General features: G+C 36.5%; 1 protein-coding gene across 2 annotated transcripts in view; it reads left to right on the top strand.

Moving 5' to 3' along the window:
* cad (carbamoyl-phosphate synthetase 2, aspartate transcarbamylase, and dihydroorotase) overlaps positions 1–17418 on the top strand; it is a 107011-nt gene that overhangs the window by 19509 nt on the left and 70084 nt on the right. For both annotated transcript variants that reach the window (XM_059981680.1, XM_059981681.1), the window contains exons 8-16: positions 3782–3894; positions 4311–4465; positions 4786–4917; positions 12115–12348; positions 12622–12843; positions 12958–13146; positions 13664–13788; positions 14295–14428; positions 15375–15487. In XM_059981680.1, coding sequence (XP_059837663.1) covers positions 3782–3894; positions 4311–4465; positions 4786–4917; positions 12115–12348; positions 12622–12843; positions 12958–13146; positions 13664–13788; positions 14295–14428; positions 15375–15487 — 1417 coding nt within the window. The remainder of the gene's footprint in view (positions 1–3781; positions 3895–4310; positions 4466–4785; positions 4918–12114; positions 12349–12621; positions 12844–12957; positions 13147–13663; positions 13789–14294; positions 14429–15374; positions 15488–17418) is intronic.

A 17418-nucleotide genomic window follows, 5' to 3' on the forward strand; every position in this document is an offset into this window, starting at 1 on the left:
GACCTCTTGAAATGAATGCGAACATGGCATTTGCCTTCCTCACCATCGACTCAACCTGCAAGTTAACCTTTAGGGTGTTCTGCACAAAGACTCCTAAGTCCCTATGCGTCTCACATTTTTGGATTTTTCTCCTTATTTAGGAAATAGTCTGCACATTTATTTCTGCTACCAAAGTGCACGAACATGCATTTTCGAACATTGTATTTCATTTGCCACTTTCTTGCCCATTCTCCTAATCTGTCTAAATCCTTCTGCATCCTACCTGTTTCCTCAACACTACCTGCCCCTCCACCAATCTTTGTATCATCTGCAAACTTGGCAACAAAGCCATCTATTCAAACTCAAATCATTTATAAACAGCATAAAGAAGTGGTCCCAACACCGACCCCTGCGGAATACCACCAGTCACTGGAAGCCAACCAGAAAAGGATCCTTTTATTCCTGCTTGCTGCCTCCTACCAAACAGCCAATGCTCTAACCACGTTAGTAACTTTCCTGTAATACCGTAGGCTCTTAGATTGGTAAGCAGCTTCGTGTGGCACCTTGTCAAGGGCCTCCAGAAAGTCTAAATATACAACATTCACTGCATCCCCTTTATCTATCGCACTTGTAATCTCCTCAAAGAATTCCAGCAGGTTCATCAGGTAGGATTTTCCCTGATGGAAACCATGCTGACTTTGTCCTATCTTGTCCTGTGTCACCAAATACTCCATCACCTCATCCTTAACAATTGACTCCAACATCTTCCCAATCACTGAGGTCAGGCTAACTGGTCTATAATTTCCTTTCTGCTGCCTTCCTCCTTTCCTAAAGAGTGGAGTGACATTTACAATTTTCCAGTCATCTGGCACTATGCCAGAGTCCAATGATTTTTGAAAGATAATTTCTAATGCCACCACAATTTCTAACACTATCTCTTTTAGAACCCTAGGGTGCAGTTCATCTGGTCCGATTGTTGAATACTTGTTAAAAATATGAAGTTATGTTGAATTCCTTTGCCTAAAATAGGAATTGTGATTGAAGATTTGAATGTTTTAATAGATGTCAAATAAAGCTTTTTTTTAGCAGTACAAAATTTTTTAAAAATCTTAAGTGCCTTTAAGTAACATCACCTGACAGTGCTGGTTGAATAGTTTAAAAATGCATAAAATATATTCTGCATGCATTACCAATTCCGATGGAAGTTCCTTGAGCTAAAATGTTAATCCTTTGCCTTCTGATAAGGAGCTGCTGAACGCTTTTTGGCTTTTCAGTTCTTTGATAAATTCATAGTTATAAGCACAGAAATGGGCTCTTTGGTTAAATTGCTATACCAACCAATGTGCTAGTTGGAGTTCATCCCATTTGACTGCATTTTGGGCATAACCCTTTAGATCATGAACCTGTTCAAAGGTCTTCTAAACATTGTAATTGTATCCACCTTTACCACCCCCTCTCCGTGACCCCTGCCTCCCCTTTGTTGGGTCACCCCTTGACCTCCTTCACTCCAGGATAAAGAGACCCAGTGCTCATGATTCAAGTGCTCCGTCATACAAACATCTTGTGAATCTCTTTTCCACTAGCTCTAGCTGAATCACCTTCATTTTATAGTATGTTGACCAGAACTGCACTCAATATTAAGGTGTAGTCTCATCAATGTCTCGTACAACTGTAACATGACATCCTAAATCTTGTAATCAATGTGCCAACCTATGACAGCAAGTATGCCATCTACCTTCTCCACATCACTGTTTAACCATGGCACCACTTTCAGGGACTATGTACATGTTGGAGTGTTTGCCAACACCCAGGTGTTCCTGCCTTTCACTGTGTAAGAAGTACACATGCCATGCCATTGTACAAAACGGGACGGCAACTTCAGTGATGTGTAGACAACACCTGTTCGAAGAATTATTTTAAAGAGCCCGTTATCTACAACACTTTGCTGTGAGTGCCTGGGCTCCATAACAGGCTATTCCAACTAGTCTTGTTGCTGTTCCTGACTGATGAAGTTTGAGAAGGCTAGATCTCAGCTGACAAATAACAAAGCACCTGTACCTGTTGACGTCCTAAAACTCATCGGTGAAGAGCTTCAGGAATCTTTAATCTCATCATCTTCGTCTCTGTCTCAGAAAAGGGGATTGCTTCAGGGGACCTTAGAGATGTTGCAATAGTATTCACCTTTAATAAAGGAGGCATCTGTCTGTGGTAGTCATAGATGGGTCACTGTTTGCTACAGCTAAAGTCATCATCATTGTTCTTCTGAAGCAATTGCTAATCCCCGATTCAGCACGGATTCAGCACATTTCCAGGGACTGTGGTTGTGATCTCCCTGGTGTGACAGCTCCAAGAAAATTGTGGAGAGTAACATCAGGCACCAAATGTAGTCTTTTTTGAGCCTTACTAAACCTCTGAATAATATTGATTTTGGTTGCCCACAGAAACTTACTTTGGCCTGTAAGTCACAATGATAACTAATGGGTTTACATCTCCAAGCTTGTTGAAGACTGACTGCATTAATACCATGACATTTTCCTCAATGTTCTTCACCACAGTATTGCACCTTACTTGGAGCTAATCTTCAGAATTGATAGGAAACCTTTGAATCTACAGCAACCACACATCAGAACTAAAGACACCCAAACTAAGTTCTGTTTGCATTGCTACAGCTTGACCACTGGTGTTCATCTCTGCTCCGAGGTCAAGTGCCAAGATATTATTGGTTCCTGAAGCATACCAAGAGATAATCCTTGCACTCAACATCTGGAAGTAAAGGATCCACTGTCAATCTTGTTCCACTCTACCATTCTGACTTTCAACAGCTCTCAGTAATGCTCTAGAAAACGCGACCTCCTCTCAGAGAAGGCAATTATGAAATTGATATCTGTGTTAATTATGTCCTGCACCTTTTTGAGATGTTCAACAGGCAATAGAAAAGTGCCACCAATACCATGTTCAATGCCAGCATCAGTGTTTTCTCACAAACCAATTTCCTGAGCTTTGAGGCTCAATTTTTCATTGCATTCAATCCATTGGGATACCTGATGCCTGATTCTGAGCTGCAGGAGGGAGAGATTACTTGGCACAGAAGAAAAGATGTAAGGATGTGCTCAGTCTTTTTGAAGAAACTGAATTTCCCCACTGACTCCTGGAAATCTTGGCCGTAGCAACCCAGAGTAGAGGAGGATCATTGGAGTGGTGTTGAGAACTTCAAGTCCATGCATTGGCGCATACAGAGTGCTGTGGAAGTTGGAAAGCTATCAAAACTTGTTGCAATGTACATTGGTAGAACTTTGCTTCTTGCATTGAGTTTATAGAAAACCTACAGCACAATACAGGTCCTTTGGCCCACAAATCGTGCTGAACATGTCCTTACCTTAGAAATTATATTTATATTCTCAAAATGCACAGAATTTGAGTAAAAGAAATCAAACTTGATGGAAGAAGCAGGAACGTACCTTTCAAGAGCTCTAGAATTGTATGGGACAGTTTAATGGCGTAATGTAGTCAGCGTTAGAGATAGAACTGGTTCATTGATAATGCATTCTTTGCTGTAACATACTACCTGATCCAAAGCACAGTATTACTCATTCAGTTGTGCTTGGTAATCTGATGATGGTACTCGCACTTTTAACTAACTTCCTTTTTGGAAAAGTTAACTTCTTCCCAATTTCACTTTTCTGTAAATGCTCATACTTCTTGCTCAGAGTATCTTGCAAATCTTTTAATGTTGTATGCAATAGATAAAGAAACAAAAATGCCTTGGCATTTGTTAATAATGTAAATTACTTCCTGCTTTCAGCATCCAGTTTCACCCAGAGCATATGGCTGGACCAACAGACCTGGTGGATCTGTTCGATATCTTTTTGGAATGTGTGCGTGACACAAAGATGGGCATTAATTTAGATGTAACTGGTGAGTAACTTGATTCAGGCAGCTGAGGGCACTGAATACATTGCAGTGGATTCAGAATCAGTGTTTCCTTAACCACTAAATAATAGGTTAACGCTGGTCAAATTGCAAATCATTTGTACTTGCTTGTATCATGAGAATGTACTTTATGCAGCAGGGATTTCACTTCTTTATGGTTTGTGATAGAGTAAACTGAGCTTTGTGATTACTTTGACATATAATTTTATGTGGTCGTCTAAGTACACAGGGAACATCACTGTTTACTTTTCCCCACATATCAAAACAGTTGTGTACAGCCACATCAAAGTTTAATCCAAAGCTAGTTTTGTATTGAAGCTGCTATATTTAATTGCATCTCTTAACTAATCACTCAAAATCAATGTATCAATTGCAAAAAAACTCTGCCCTTTTTTTTCCAGTTAAAGAACGTATTACTTCCCATTATACTTTCAAAAATGGAACTGAGCAAAGCATCCCTCCATCTGGAAGGCTGCGACCTCGCAAGGTCCTTATCCTTGGATCAGGTGGGCTGTCTATTGGTCAGGCAGGGGAGTTTGATTACTCGGGTTCTCAGGTGAGTTGAAGTAAAATGAACTTGAAGACATTCTTGTAATGGTTTAATTTGAAAAAGGATTGCACTAAATTAAAATGTGTTGGGACAGCCACATTAAATGTCTGCAGAATATGATGCCTTTCTTTACATTCTTTAATTCTTCGGTAGTCACAAGGATTCATATGAAATTTCAAGGAAGTTGACCATGCTACAATAAAATATTAAGTTGGGTTTTGGCTTAAATACAATATTTGCCTTTTTGGCTTAAGATTTATTGTCTCAAAGTAGATGCTTCAATTTTCCCAGTCTGTTTTGTGTATCTAAGTTGTGGTTTATTTCAGGCAATTAAAGCTCTGAAAGAAGAGAATGTTCAGTCCGTGCTTATCAATCCAAATATTGCGACTGTTCAGACGTCCAAAGGACTTGCAGACAAAGTCTATTTTCTACCGATTACCCCAGAATATGTTACACAGGTAATGGCTTATTTCAAAACGATTGTACTGATACTTTAAAAAAATCTTTTTATTAATTTTAAACAAACATAAATGAAACATGAATACGGAGAGTTTGAGAGTACATAATTAATGGGTTAAGTATACATTCAAATAGATGATAATCCATAAATAATAACCTCCCAAACTCATAGTAATTACGAAAAAAGGAGTTTTTAAAAAAAAGTCCCCAAAAAAGAAAAGTAAAAAAAAACCTAACCAACATGGGCCATTGCGTTTTGTCAAATATACACAGTAGCGTCAATAACTCCGTACCTCCATCCAGATAATTAAGGATAATAGAAGCAGGGTTTAGGAAAAGTCAGTTTAACTCATATGAAAATGTTGAATAAATGGTCTCCAAGTTTGTTCAAATTTAACTGAAGGATCAAAGGCAACACTTCTAATTTTTTCTAAGCTCAAACAAGAGATAGTTTGAGAAAAACAGTGAAATATAGTTGGAGGATTAATTTCTTTCCAGTTCAGTAGGATATATCTTCTAGCCATTAATGTAACAAATGCAATCATCCGTCGGGCTGAGGGGGATAAACAACTATTATCCACCATTGGTAAACCAAAAATTGCAGTAATAGGATGCGGTTGCAATCTGATATTCAGAACTGTTGAAATAATACCGAAAATATCTTCCCAATAATTTTGCAAACTAGGGCAAGACCAAAACGTGGGTCAATGAAGCAACTTCAGAATGACATCTGTCACAGGTTGGATTAACATTAGAATAAAATCGAACAAGTTTATCCTTGGACATGTGAGCCCTATATACAACCCTAAATTGTATTAGGGCAGAAGAAGAATTGACTAATTGTAAAAATTTTCTCCCACTGCTCAGTGAATATAAGACAATGAAGTTCTTTTTCCCATTCCTTCTTAATTTTTTCTGATACTTCTGGCTGTATTTTCATGATCATATTATAAATGGTGGCTACTAAACCCTTCTGGCAAGGATTCAGAGCTAAAATTTTTTCCGTAATGTCCATTGGTTATAATTTCGGAAAAGACTGTAACATATTATTCAAGAAACTTCTAACTTGCAAATATCTAAAAAAAAAATGAGTTTTAGGTAAATTATATTTATTAGACAGCTGTTCAAAGGACATAAAACTATTATCTAAAAATAGATCATGAAAACATGTTATACCTTTTGTTTTCCATAATACAAAGGCTTGATCCATAAAAGAGGGCTGAAAAAAAAGTTAGATATAATAGGGCTTGATAAGATAAACTTATTCAAACCAAAAAATTTACGAAATTGAAACCATATTCGCAATGTTTGTTTAACTAAAGGATTAGTTATTTGTTTATTCGATTTAGATAAAGAAAAAGGAAGTGAAAATCCTAAAATTGAAAACAATGAGAAGTCTTGTACAGATTTACATTCCAAATTTACCCATTGTGGGCAAGATGCTATAATCGATTCTTGTGTCCAAAATATTAAATATCGAATATTAACTGCCCAGTAGTAAAATCTCAGGTTGCTACCTTCCTTCTTCGGCTTCTGTAAATATTTTTACTTAGTCTAGGATTTTTATTCTGCCACACATTCGAGGATATTTTAGAGTCAATAATATCAAAAAAAGATTTAGGAATAAAAATTGGTAATGCTTGGATTAAGTATAAAATTTTGGGGAACACTATCATCTTAATGGCATTAATTCGACCAACCAATGACAAAGATAATGGGGACCACCTGGTAACAAGTTGCTTAATTTGGTCAATTAAAGGTAAAAAATTAACTTTAAATAAATCCTTATGTTCCTTGGTAATTTTAATACCCAAATAAGTAAAATGATCTGTGACAACTTTAAATGGTAAGTGTTTATAAATTGGAACTTGCATTTTTAATGGAAATAATTCACTCTTATTAAAATTCAGTTTGTAACCAGAAAAGCTACTAAACTGAGCAAGCAAGGACGATATAGCAGGAATAGATCTCTCAGGGTCAGATATGTATAGTAACAAATCATCAGCATATAATGATAACTTCCCTTCCCCTTCCCCACTGGTAATACCCAAAATATTAGGTGATTCACGAATGGCAATAGCTAAAGGTTCCAAAACAATGTCAAATAGTAAAGGACTTGAAGGACAGCCTTGCCTCGTACCTTGGAATAGCTGAAAAAAAGGAGATCTTTGATTATTGGTAAAAACCGAAGCCAAAGGTTTATAATATATTAATTTATCCATGATATAAATTTTGAACTAAAATTAAAATGCAGCAACGGATTAAATAAATATGGCCATTCAACTCTATCAAACACTTTTTCAGCATCTAAGGAAATGACACATTCTGGTATTTTGGATGAAGGAGTATCAATAATATTAATTAATTTTCTGATATTAAAAGATGAATAACGATTTTTAATAAATCCAGTCTGATCTTCAGAGATAATTCGAGGTAATATATTTTCTAATCTAATGGCCAAAATTTTACTAAAAATCTTAGAGTCCATATTCAGCAAGGATATAGGCCGGTAGGATGTACATTCAGTGGGGTCTTTATCTTTCTTAGGAATTAAAGAAATAGAGGCATCATAAAAAGATTGTGGCAATTTACCTACAGTTAACACATCTTTAAAAATTTTACAGAGCCAAGGAGAGAGTGTACAGGAAAAGGATTCAAAAAAATTCTGCAGTATAACCATCCAGACCAGGGGCTTTACCTGAATTCATTGAAAAAATAGCTTCTTTTATTTTGGTTTCCGTAATAGGTGCATCTAGAAGTACACTATCTTCTGTTGTTAATTTCAGGATATTCAATTTTCTTAAATATTCATCCATTATAGAAGAATCCTCAATAAATTCTGCTTGATATAAAGAATTATAAAAATCTTGAAAGGCTTTATTTATCTCTTTATGATCAATTGTCAAAGTGCCATCTCGTTTACGAATCTTAGTAATTTGTCGTTTAACCGAAGCAGTTTTCAATTGATTAGCCAATAATTTGCCAGATTTATCTCCATGTACATAAAACTGGGTTCTAGATTTAATTAACTGATTTTCAATCGAAGAGGATAATAACGAACTATGCTCCATTTGAAGTTCAACTCTTTCTTTATAAAGTTCTTTGCTGGGGGTCACTGAATAAATCTTATCAATTGCTTTAATTTTATCAACCAATGTTAATATTTCCGAATCAGTTCGTTTCCTAACTCCAGCAAAGTATGAAATAATCTGTCCACGAATAAATGCTTTAAAAGTGTCCCATAATGTTCCACTAGAGATCTCTTCTGTAGAATTTGTTGAAAAAAACAAATCAATTTGTTGTTTAATAAAATTAAGAAGGTCTCAGTCTTGCAATAAAATAGAGTTGAACCTCCAAGATTTAGCATTAGAAGATGAATCCATTGTCTTAACAGATAGCTTCAAAGGTACATGATCAGAAATGGTAATGGCATCATATTTACAATCAATAACATCTGTAAGTAAACGATGATCAATAAAGAAGTAGTCAATTCTTGAATAATTATGATAAACATGAGAAAAGTATGAAAATTCTTTGTCACTGGAGTGTAAAAAAACGCCAAATTTCGGAAATTCCAGAATCAACCATAAAGGAATTAATAAGAGGGCCGATTTATTTGGAAGAGCTTGGGTGGGCTTAGATCTATCCATCGAAGGATTTAAGCAGCAGTTAAAATCCCCACCCATTATCAGCACGTACTGATTCAAATTAGGAAAGGATGTAAATAGACGCTTAAAAAATTCAGGACAATCAGTGTTTAGAGCATAAACATTAACTAAAACAACTTTATGATTAAAAAGTAAACCATTAATAAGCAAAAATCTACCTTGTGGGTCCGAAATTGTTTCATAGTGTATAAAAAGAGGTTGAAGAATCTATAAAAATGGAAACGCCTCTTACTTTGGCATGGGAATTCGAGTGATACTGTTGGTCTTTCCAAAACCTAAAAAAACGTTGGCTATCCACCTTCCTTACATGAGTCTCTTGTACAAAGATAACATTTGCATTAATTCTGTGGAATACTTTGAATATTTTTTTCCTTTTGATCGGATGATTTAAACCATTAGTATTCCAAGAAACAAAATTAATAATCTTATCCATATTGCCAATATTTATCACAATTAACACATAAGGTTTTAAAAAAAAGATGAACTCATGAATCCGGAAGAGGGAAGTAAGTTCAAGGAGGAGCCGGAAGTTATGACACTGCAACCATTTTTGTAGTTTTGAGTCAGCCCATGAAGTAAAACTAAGCGTGAAGCAAGCAATAAGAAGGATCCCCCCTCCCTCCACCCTCAAAACCCCAGGAAAAAAGCCAAAAAGAGGCAAGCAGGCAATCTAATACTAATTTTACCCCCATGTCTCAAGATGGCAACTCAAACAAAAAAGTTAAAAAAAAACAGATACAAACCACCCATATTTTAAGAAAGGGTTAGTATAACAAAGATTAAACTATAAAATGAGTGTTTTATGTAACACTTACCCAACAGGCTGGTATATGTCTAGGGGAGAAAGGAGATCCAGCCACTCACCAACCCACCTCCCGTACACGCAGGTGCTGTGAGAATCGAGTTAATGCCTCGCGCCCGCCAACAGTATCAAACCCACAACAAATACCGTTATGACATACACTTTAAAGAGTTTACTAAAATTAAGAGTAGTAGGCAATACAATATATATATATATATATATATATATACACACACACACACACACAAGGAAAAAAACAAAAGGCGCCAACTTATCAAAGTTCAGTCTGTTTAGTGCACTTGTTGGAGCTCAATCAACGAACCATTCGACCCCTCGTCGCTTGCCTCCGACCTCCACGTCTTCGCACCGAGGACCACGCCCGGGGGTCTTCCGAGCAGTGCAGCGCACGTCCACCTTCCTCGGCATCTTCCTCCCGCACTCTCCTCCCACCAAAAAACCCGCGAAAACCCCTCCCCCAAGTTCCCAGCATCACAAGACACAATAACATTCCCCATTGATTAACAAATGAATACAATTACCATATCAGCCATTCTAAAGTGAAACAACGGCGAGAGAAACACTTATCCGACAAAGAAGCATTCCTACTTGTAACAAACCAAAGAGGCCATTTTGAGTAACATACACAGGACATTGTACATTTATATATATAATGCAAAAGGATTAAAAGAAAAAAAAACAAAAACGTTAAAACCCATAAATGGATAATATTGTATTAATATTTTAAAAGAAAGTCCCTAAACTTATTCAGACACATCCAAACGGATGTGACGTATCCAAGCACTAAGGTCTTTTGGGGAAAAGAAATGACATCTTAGTAAAGTTTTTTATTTTAAAAAACCTTAATATTTAAGCGTTAAAAATATTAAAAAAGTGTATATGAACTTAAAAGAAAAACCTAATGAGTTACTTTCAAAACTAACAATAATAATATAAAAAGAACGAACTCAGGATAAACCAAAAAAAACGGACCTTTACCGTGTGTAAGAAATACACTGTTAGCCATCACATAAAAATCATCAAATTATAAAAGATCCAAATCTATAGACTAATTATTAGTATGAAGAAAAGAAAATTTAATACAAGTAGTAAAATTACAATACATTAGTCAACTCGTAGTTAAAAAAAAAGTACTATTCTTCAAGGAATCTTTGAGCATCCGCTGGAGATTTGAACAGCCGATAAGTCCCATCTTTGAGAGTAACTCTCAATTGTGCTGGAAGTAACAGCGCTTGCTTGTAGCCTTTCTGATGAATTCCCGACATAACCGATTTAAAAGCCATTCTTGCCCTTAAAACTTCGGGACTATAGTCTTCCAGAATACGAAATTTGAAATTTTGGAAGCTGATCACACCCTTTTTCCGGGCAGCCCGAATCAGATGTTCTTTGATGCACGGTTGATTATTGGAAGGGTATCCAGTACTTCTGAGCCGAAGACGTCCATTAAAAATTTAGAGAAAAATACAGTCAGATCACCGTTCTCAAAATTTTCCTGAAGCCCGATTATCCGGAGATTTTGTCTTCGAGACCGGTTTTCAAGATCAGTGATTTTAGATTTATAACGATCCAGCAGTTGAGAAGTTGAAGCTTGCTGTTGTTGCAGAGTTTCAATTTTGCAATCTCTCTGGCAAGCGGCATCTTCAAGAACTAAAATTCTTGCTTCTTGTGATTGTGAATCCAGTGTAAGTGATTGAAGTTTTGCATTGACTGTCTTTAAAATTTTATTGAGTGTAGAAATTTATTGAGGTTAATTTCTACTCCAGTTTTTCAAGTCTCTCGTCTATAAGTTTCGTAATTGCTTCCCAAGTTAGCGGTTCTTTCGTCTGTTTCAGTTCCTTAGGTTCTCGTGGTTTAGACATTTTAACGAGTTGAAAATGATTCAAACAGTTGAAAAAAATTTCATAAGTATGAACCCCTTTAGAATAGGTATAAACAGGTCAATTAGGGGGTGCTTGTAGGTAGAAAAAAGTAAAAGGATTGGAACGAAGCCTAAAACAGTCTCACTCCATAAGCGCCATCTTGAGACCTCGATTGTACTGATATTTAGTGCCGATTTATACTGGACAGTTTGTGCCTGGGATTATCACTTGTTACGTGAGTACATGGATGCATAGATTAGGAAGCTACAAGGAGAGTAAGGATATAGGTAATAGTTGGGATATGTGCTATATTAAACAGACATCAGATGGAATCTGCTTTGAGGTGAGTCTTCCACTGGACTGGATTTACCAATTGTCTGCGTCCCTGTTTCTTTTAGCATGGTCCATGTATTCTGCATTGAGAATCTACTTACTTGCTATTGAAATTGAATAATTTTGAGTGGTTTGACATTGGCAGTCAATCACAATAGCATGGGAGCTATCAAATATCTACATCCGTATTAATATGGAATTAAAAAATCATTTTTAAAGTAAGGCATACTTTTCGCACTCATCCCTCTTTCAAAACAAAGAAAACATTCAGAGTAAATCAAACAAATTCTCTTTAGCTTTGCTCCTTGCTGCTGATTTCTTCCTTTCTGATTTTCATTTGTTTTCTGTACTTTTAGCTAATGACTTCCCATCCTGTGGATGGATTGAACATTGGCGAGTTAATTGGTAACTTGTATAACATTTGTGTTGAGCATTAATGTCATCGTCTGAGTGCTTTTTTTTTGTACTCAATTTCAGTTATCTTGTATTTAGAACATTTTTACATTTCATATTCAGGTCATAATGAATGAACGACCAGATGGAATCCTCCTAACATTTGGTGGACAGACAGCATTAAACTGTGGCATCGAGCTTCAGAAAAGGGGAGTTTTGGAAAAGTACAACGTCAGGGTTTTGGGGACTCCAGTTGCTTCTATTGAGATGACAGAAGATAGGAAAATCTTCGTGGAGAAGATGGCAGAAATTAATGAATACGTTGTACCTAGCGAAGCTGCTTTCTCATTAGACCAGGTAAAGCTCTGATTTCCTAATAGTTTAACTTTAACCATTGTGATGAGTTTGTTACAGTGAGTGTGTATGTACCTGGAAAAGTGTCTCAGTAACATTTTTTTATCTGAAGTCTTCAGTAGAGGCAATTTGTAATGTATCATTTAATACTGCTTTTAACTTTTTACTAGTTGCTTTGAACTTGTGGGGATTGTTATAAATGAATGTGACATTATACTATAATTTGCCTAATAGGTTTCTGTCTATTGGATTATATAGTTTAACTTCTCTGTTTAGGCTCAAGCTGCAGCAGAACGCTTGGGTTACCCTGTTTTGGTGCGGGCTGCCTTTGCTCTGGGTGGACTGGGCTCAGGATTCGCTCAGAACAAAGAGGAGTTGGTGACCTTAGTGACACAGGCATTTGCACACACATCTCAGATTCTGATTGACAAGTCTCTGAAAGGCTGGAAGGAAATCGAATACGAAGTCGTCAGGGATGCTTATGATAATTGTATCACAGTAAGTCTGGCCAAGCAAATCACTTTGGTCCCTTCACTTAGTCGAACCTTTTTGTTTATCTTGGAGCTCTTTTAGTGGGGATTTACACAAGTTGTGCATTCTGTACCGCTGCAGGTCTGCAACATGGAAAATGTGGATCCACTAGGAATTCACACAGGCGAGTCGATTGTTGTTGCACCAAGTCAGACTCTAAATGACAAGGAATATAACATGCTGAGGACAGCTGCAATAAAAGTGATACGACACTTGGGCATTGTGGGAGAGTGTAATATTCAGTATGCGCTTAGCCCTGAATCTGAACAGGTATCTGAGTTTGTGTATTATGTTGGTCTGTACAGGAACAGTGAAGGAAGTGTAAACCTGCAGAAAATTGTTAGTAGATTTTATACAGTTTTGGGAATTGATTGTAGCATCCTTTTCTTTCAAATTAAACTGACAGCAGCATGGGATTATTTTGTTACAAGTAGATATTTTTATTCATCCAAAGTTAAGGAGCAGAGCTGGCCTGGTATGTTCCTTTTCAATTTTAGAGTAGTTGCCTATGTTGATTATAAAGGAGTTTCTTTTGTAAATAGAAGAATATAAAGTTTACAGGCTATGATGTTTATTATTTAGGCGAAATGGTCTTCCAACTGTAAAATTAGAATGATTATGCATTTCTTCCTAAATTCTATTTCTTTTTTAGTATTAGGCAGATATTGAGATAATGCATGTACTCAAATTTATTAGTATGCTGGAGTTGGCTTTTGTTGTTGATTTGTGCATTCCATTGAAGTTGATCTCTCTTACACATAATACAGCATCCTCCTTTGTTTTCCAGTATTTTATCATTGAAGTGAATGCTCGTCTTTCTAGAAGCTCTGCTTTGGCCAGTAAGGCAACTGGTTATCCCTTAGCTTATGTTGCAGCCAAACTTGGTCTTGGAATTCCTTTGCCTGTCCTAAGGTAATTCTGTCTTTAACAGCAAAAATATGTAAGCCATCAGTTTAGATCACGAGCAATATTGCTCAATAGTACTTTCACCTCTGTTAAATGTCTATGGAATGTGTCTGGCTAGCATGTCATGAGCACTTGAGATAAAGTGCATTCAGGAATTAGTGAAAATCAATTTTCTTCAACTTTGAACTCTGTTTTTCATTCTCTGAGTCTGGTAAAATAACTGGATTGGAAAAAGTGTGCATTTGTAATAAGTGCATAGGGAGAGAGGTTTCAACATGCTTTATTTAATGTTTGTCACAGTATTAGGAATGATGATAAAGGACTCTAGCAAAAACAAATGTCATGGTGGTTCAATGTTGTCTAGGTTGTTGAGTTGAAATAATCATACGTGCCTCTTTATTAATATGGAGATATGTGGCACAGTGAATAAATTTTGTAGAATCAATTTAAACTTAGAAGAAGGTCATTTGCATTACTTTGCTGAACTCCACCTTTTTGTACACTTGGTGCAGAAATTCTGTGACAAATTCTACAACTGCAAACTTTGAGCCTAGTCTGGATTATTGTGTTGTGAAGGTACCCCGGTGGGATCTCAGCAAGTTCTTGCGTGTAAGCACAAAAATTGGAAGCTCCATGAAAAGTGTTGGTAAGTATTGTTTCGAGCTAATTGCAGTTGTCATAATCAGGTTTTTGGACTTGGGTAGGCTAAAAATTATTTTATCTCCTAAACTGTGGTTGCTGTGAAAGCAGAATGCAGCAAAACAAAGACTGGTAAACTTTACCTAGTTGCCAATCATCAACTGCATAAAAGCTGCTATTTCCATTAGCCATTAATATTATAATTCTGGGTATAAGGAGCTGCAGTGTGATACAATCTTTGATTGAAAGTCTGAAAATGAGAATTTAGTTAGATTTTTTTAGTACAGCTTGGATTAAGAAAATCTCCCTTTGCTGAAAGAACTAAAGTTTTAAAAAAACTTAATCTGATAGCAGTTAACAAGGGCCACTTAGAGCAAGTTGACCTTTTGGTTCTCTGGATGCAAGGTGGCCAGGTGGGCTAAAAATCAATAATTTAGTTCATGGAAAGATTTTAGTATTTACATAGGTATTTAAGTATATTTGTTGGAGTGTTTTGATAAGAACTCTTTTCCACTTGTGTAAGGGAATCCATATTTCAGATTTCTTTATGACAGTGGAGGAAGTCATTTGATACATTGTGACATTGCCAACTCTCAGAGCAGTGGCATCAATCCCCTTCCCACAGTAAATTCCCTGCAACCTACCCTCTTGTGCCCACAATCTCCCAAAAGATTTTCCTATCAATTGCACTGAAATCAGCCTCAAAGAAATCAGTTAACATGTTAAATCTATAATGTTTGAGCACGGGAGGAAAAGGTGTAAATGATATATGGACAACAGTGGAGGTCCGGATTGAATCTTATGTTGCTGGAGCCATGAGTCACAGCCCGCAGCACTGAGTTGCCTTCTTAACTAAAGGACTAAGAGCAGAAAACAGTGAAAATAAATATCAGTTCAGTCTTCAGAACCTTCTAAACTGAGAATCTCACCTGCACAATCTTGTTTCAAAACAGGTGAGGTGATGGCCATTGGTCGTAATTTTGAAGAAGCTTTCCAGAAAGCACTGAGAATGGTGGACGAAAACTGTGTTGGGTTTGATCATACTTTGAAGCTGGCTTCTGATGAAGTATGTCAGAAGCTATTTCATTTCGGCCTCCTCCAGATAAAAACCCTAATCATTACAGGCTGTCCCCGGTTACAAATGCCCATCTTATAGGTGCCATTGCATACAACAAGTTTCCATAATATTATTCAATTCAATATTTCTGTGCATGCATTCAATGGCTCCTACGGATGGCAGCTGTTTGTTATTCTGTCCTCTGGCAGTAATTGTTTTTATCTGTTTTATATACCATGCATTACAATAGTGTGTTATCACATTGAACGATTTCAGGTTATCTGTAAAGATGAAATCCATTTGTTACCTTGGGATAGCCTGTAATTAACTCATAATTTATCACAAAGATTTTATTCCTAACTTTCTGATAGTTATTGTTTATCAGTTGATGTCCTTCTGATAGAAATTAAGTTGAGATTTGGCTCTATTAATTATGTTAAAGTTGTATATCAAAATTAATGCTGATGCATATCTGGATGGGGAGAAAGATTTGGTAATTGTAATCACAAAAAAACAAGCCGAGCTTGAACTTTATTGGGAACCTAGAATGAACATCTCTTTTGGCAGGAGTTGGTTGCCATTGCATTTTCAAGGTAGGCATTGCAATCCATACTCATTACAAATGGAGGTGTGTTAGTTTTTTTCCAAACTCATGACAGGAACCTCAGTAAATCTAGCTCATGTATAGTTTGGCACATCAAAGTAATATTAGAACAATGCTTGCATTCAGCTTTTATTTTTACACAAGCCTCCCGATGATTAAGGATTTGCTGTAAATTTGGCAAACAAAATTGCCAAAGGTAGTTTTGAGCAATGCATTGTAGAACTAAAAATGAGCCTTTTTGGATCTGATCTCGTAATGAGATAGAATTAATGATCTTAAAGGATCCTCTGAGGAATAGTAATCATAATGTATTATTTTCTAGATTGAGGAAGAAACTTTGACATTAATGAATGAAACTTACGTTTATTAAAAGCTTTTGAAGGTATAGAGGGGAAAAGTGGATTTGGGAATTAAAAGAAGGAAATGTAATGCCAGAGGTTCCAAACGCACATTTCTATCTTCATGGTTAATAAAAGGCTAAAGGTATCCTGGAAGTATTGGAAAATCAGAGGGAGGGGAACATAAATGGTCATTTTTAGCTAATTCACTTTGCACTGAGCTTGCTGCAGAAAAAGACATTTGGCATATCTTCAGTATATTGTAAATTAATTAAGAATACAGTAAAACAAAGAGAAATAATTAACCTGAACTTGCCCCTTTAATAATGTCCCTCTTCAAATGTATGATGTTGCCAAAATTCTGTCAATTTTATATCAATTCTCTCAGCCAAGTTCTATCTACTACTGGACTCAATGGTGAGTGCAAAGATTCCCCTTAGAAATGCTGCACATATTGCTGCTCAGTCTGGTCCATTCTCATTGTTGTTGTTCTGGGCCATTGAAGATTAACGTTCTAGTTGCATCCCTAATGATTTGCTTTATGTGCCTGCTATCTTCCTGTATTTTGTTTGAGAATATCCAGTTCCCTATGTACTTCCTGCATGTAAATATTCTGTTTTTCTCTCCTTTCTACCTGAATGGGTTATCCCACATTATTTCCCATTGAGCTTAACTTTTCAAATATTTGCCCTTACCTTGCACTGCTCATTTCCACATCCTACCCATAAACTTGACTGTCTGCGTGGGCCCATTGTCTCTGCTCCTGCCTCAATGAACTAGTGTCTGCATATTGTTTCCCCCTTGGTTCAGTCCCTTCTCACCTACATCTGTGACACTTCATGTACCCTCAATCACCTTAACAAGTTTCATTTTCTTGGCCCTAACCGCCTCATTTTCACTGTGGGTGCCCAGTCCCTATATACTTCTGTCTCCCATCAAGAAGACCTTAAAGCTCTCTGCTTCTTTTTCAACAAAAGATCCAACCATTTCCCCTCCAT

Source organism: Hypanus sabinus, chromosome 10 (assembly GCF_030144855.1).
Source record: "Hypanus sabinus isolate sHypSab1 chromosome 10, sHypSab1.hap1, whole genome shotgun sequence".
Classification (NCBI taxonomy): Eukaryota; Metazoa; Chordata; class Chondrichthyes; order Myliobatiformes; family Dasyatidae; genus Hypanus; species Hypanus sabinus.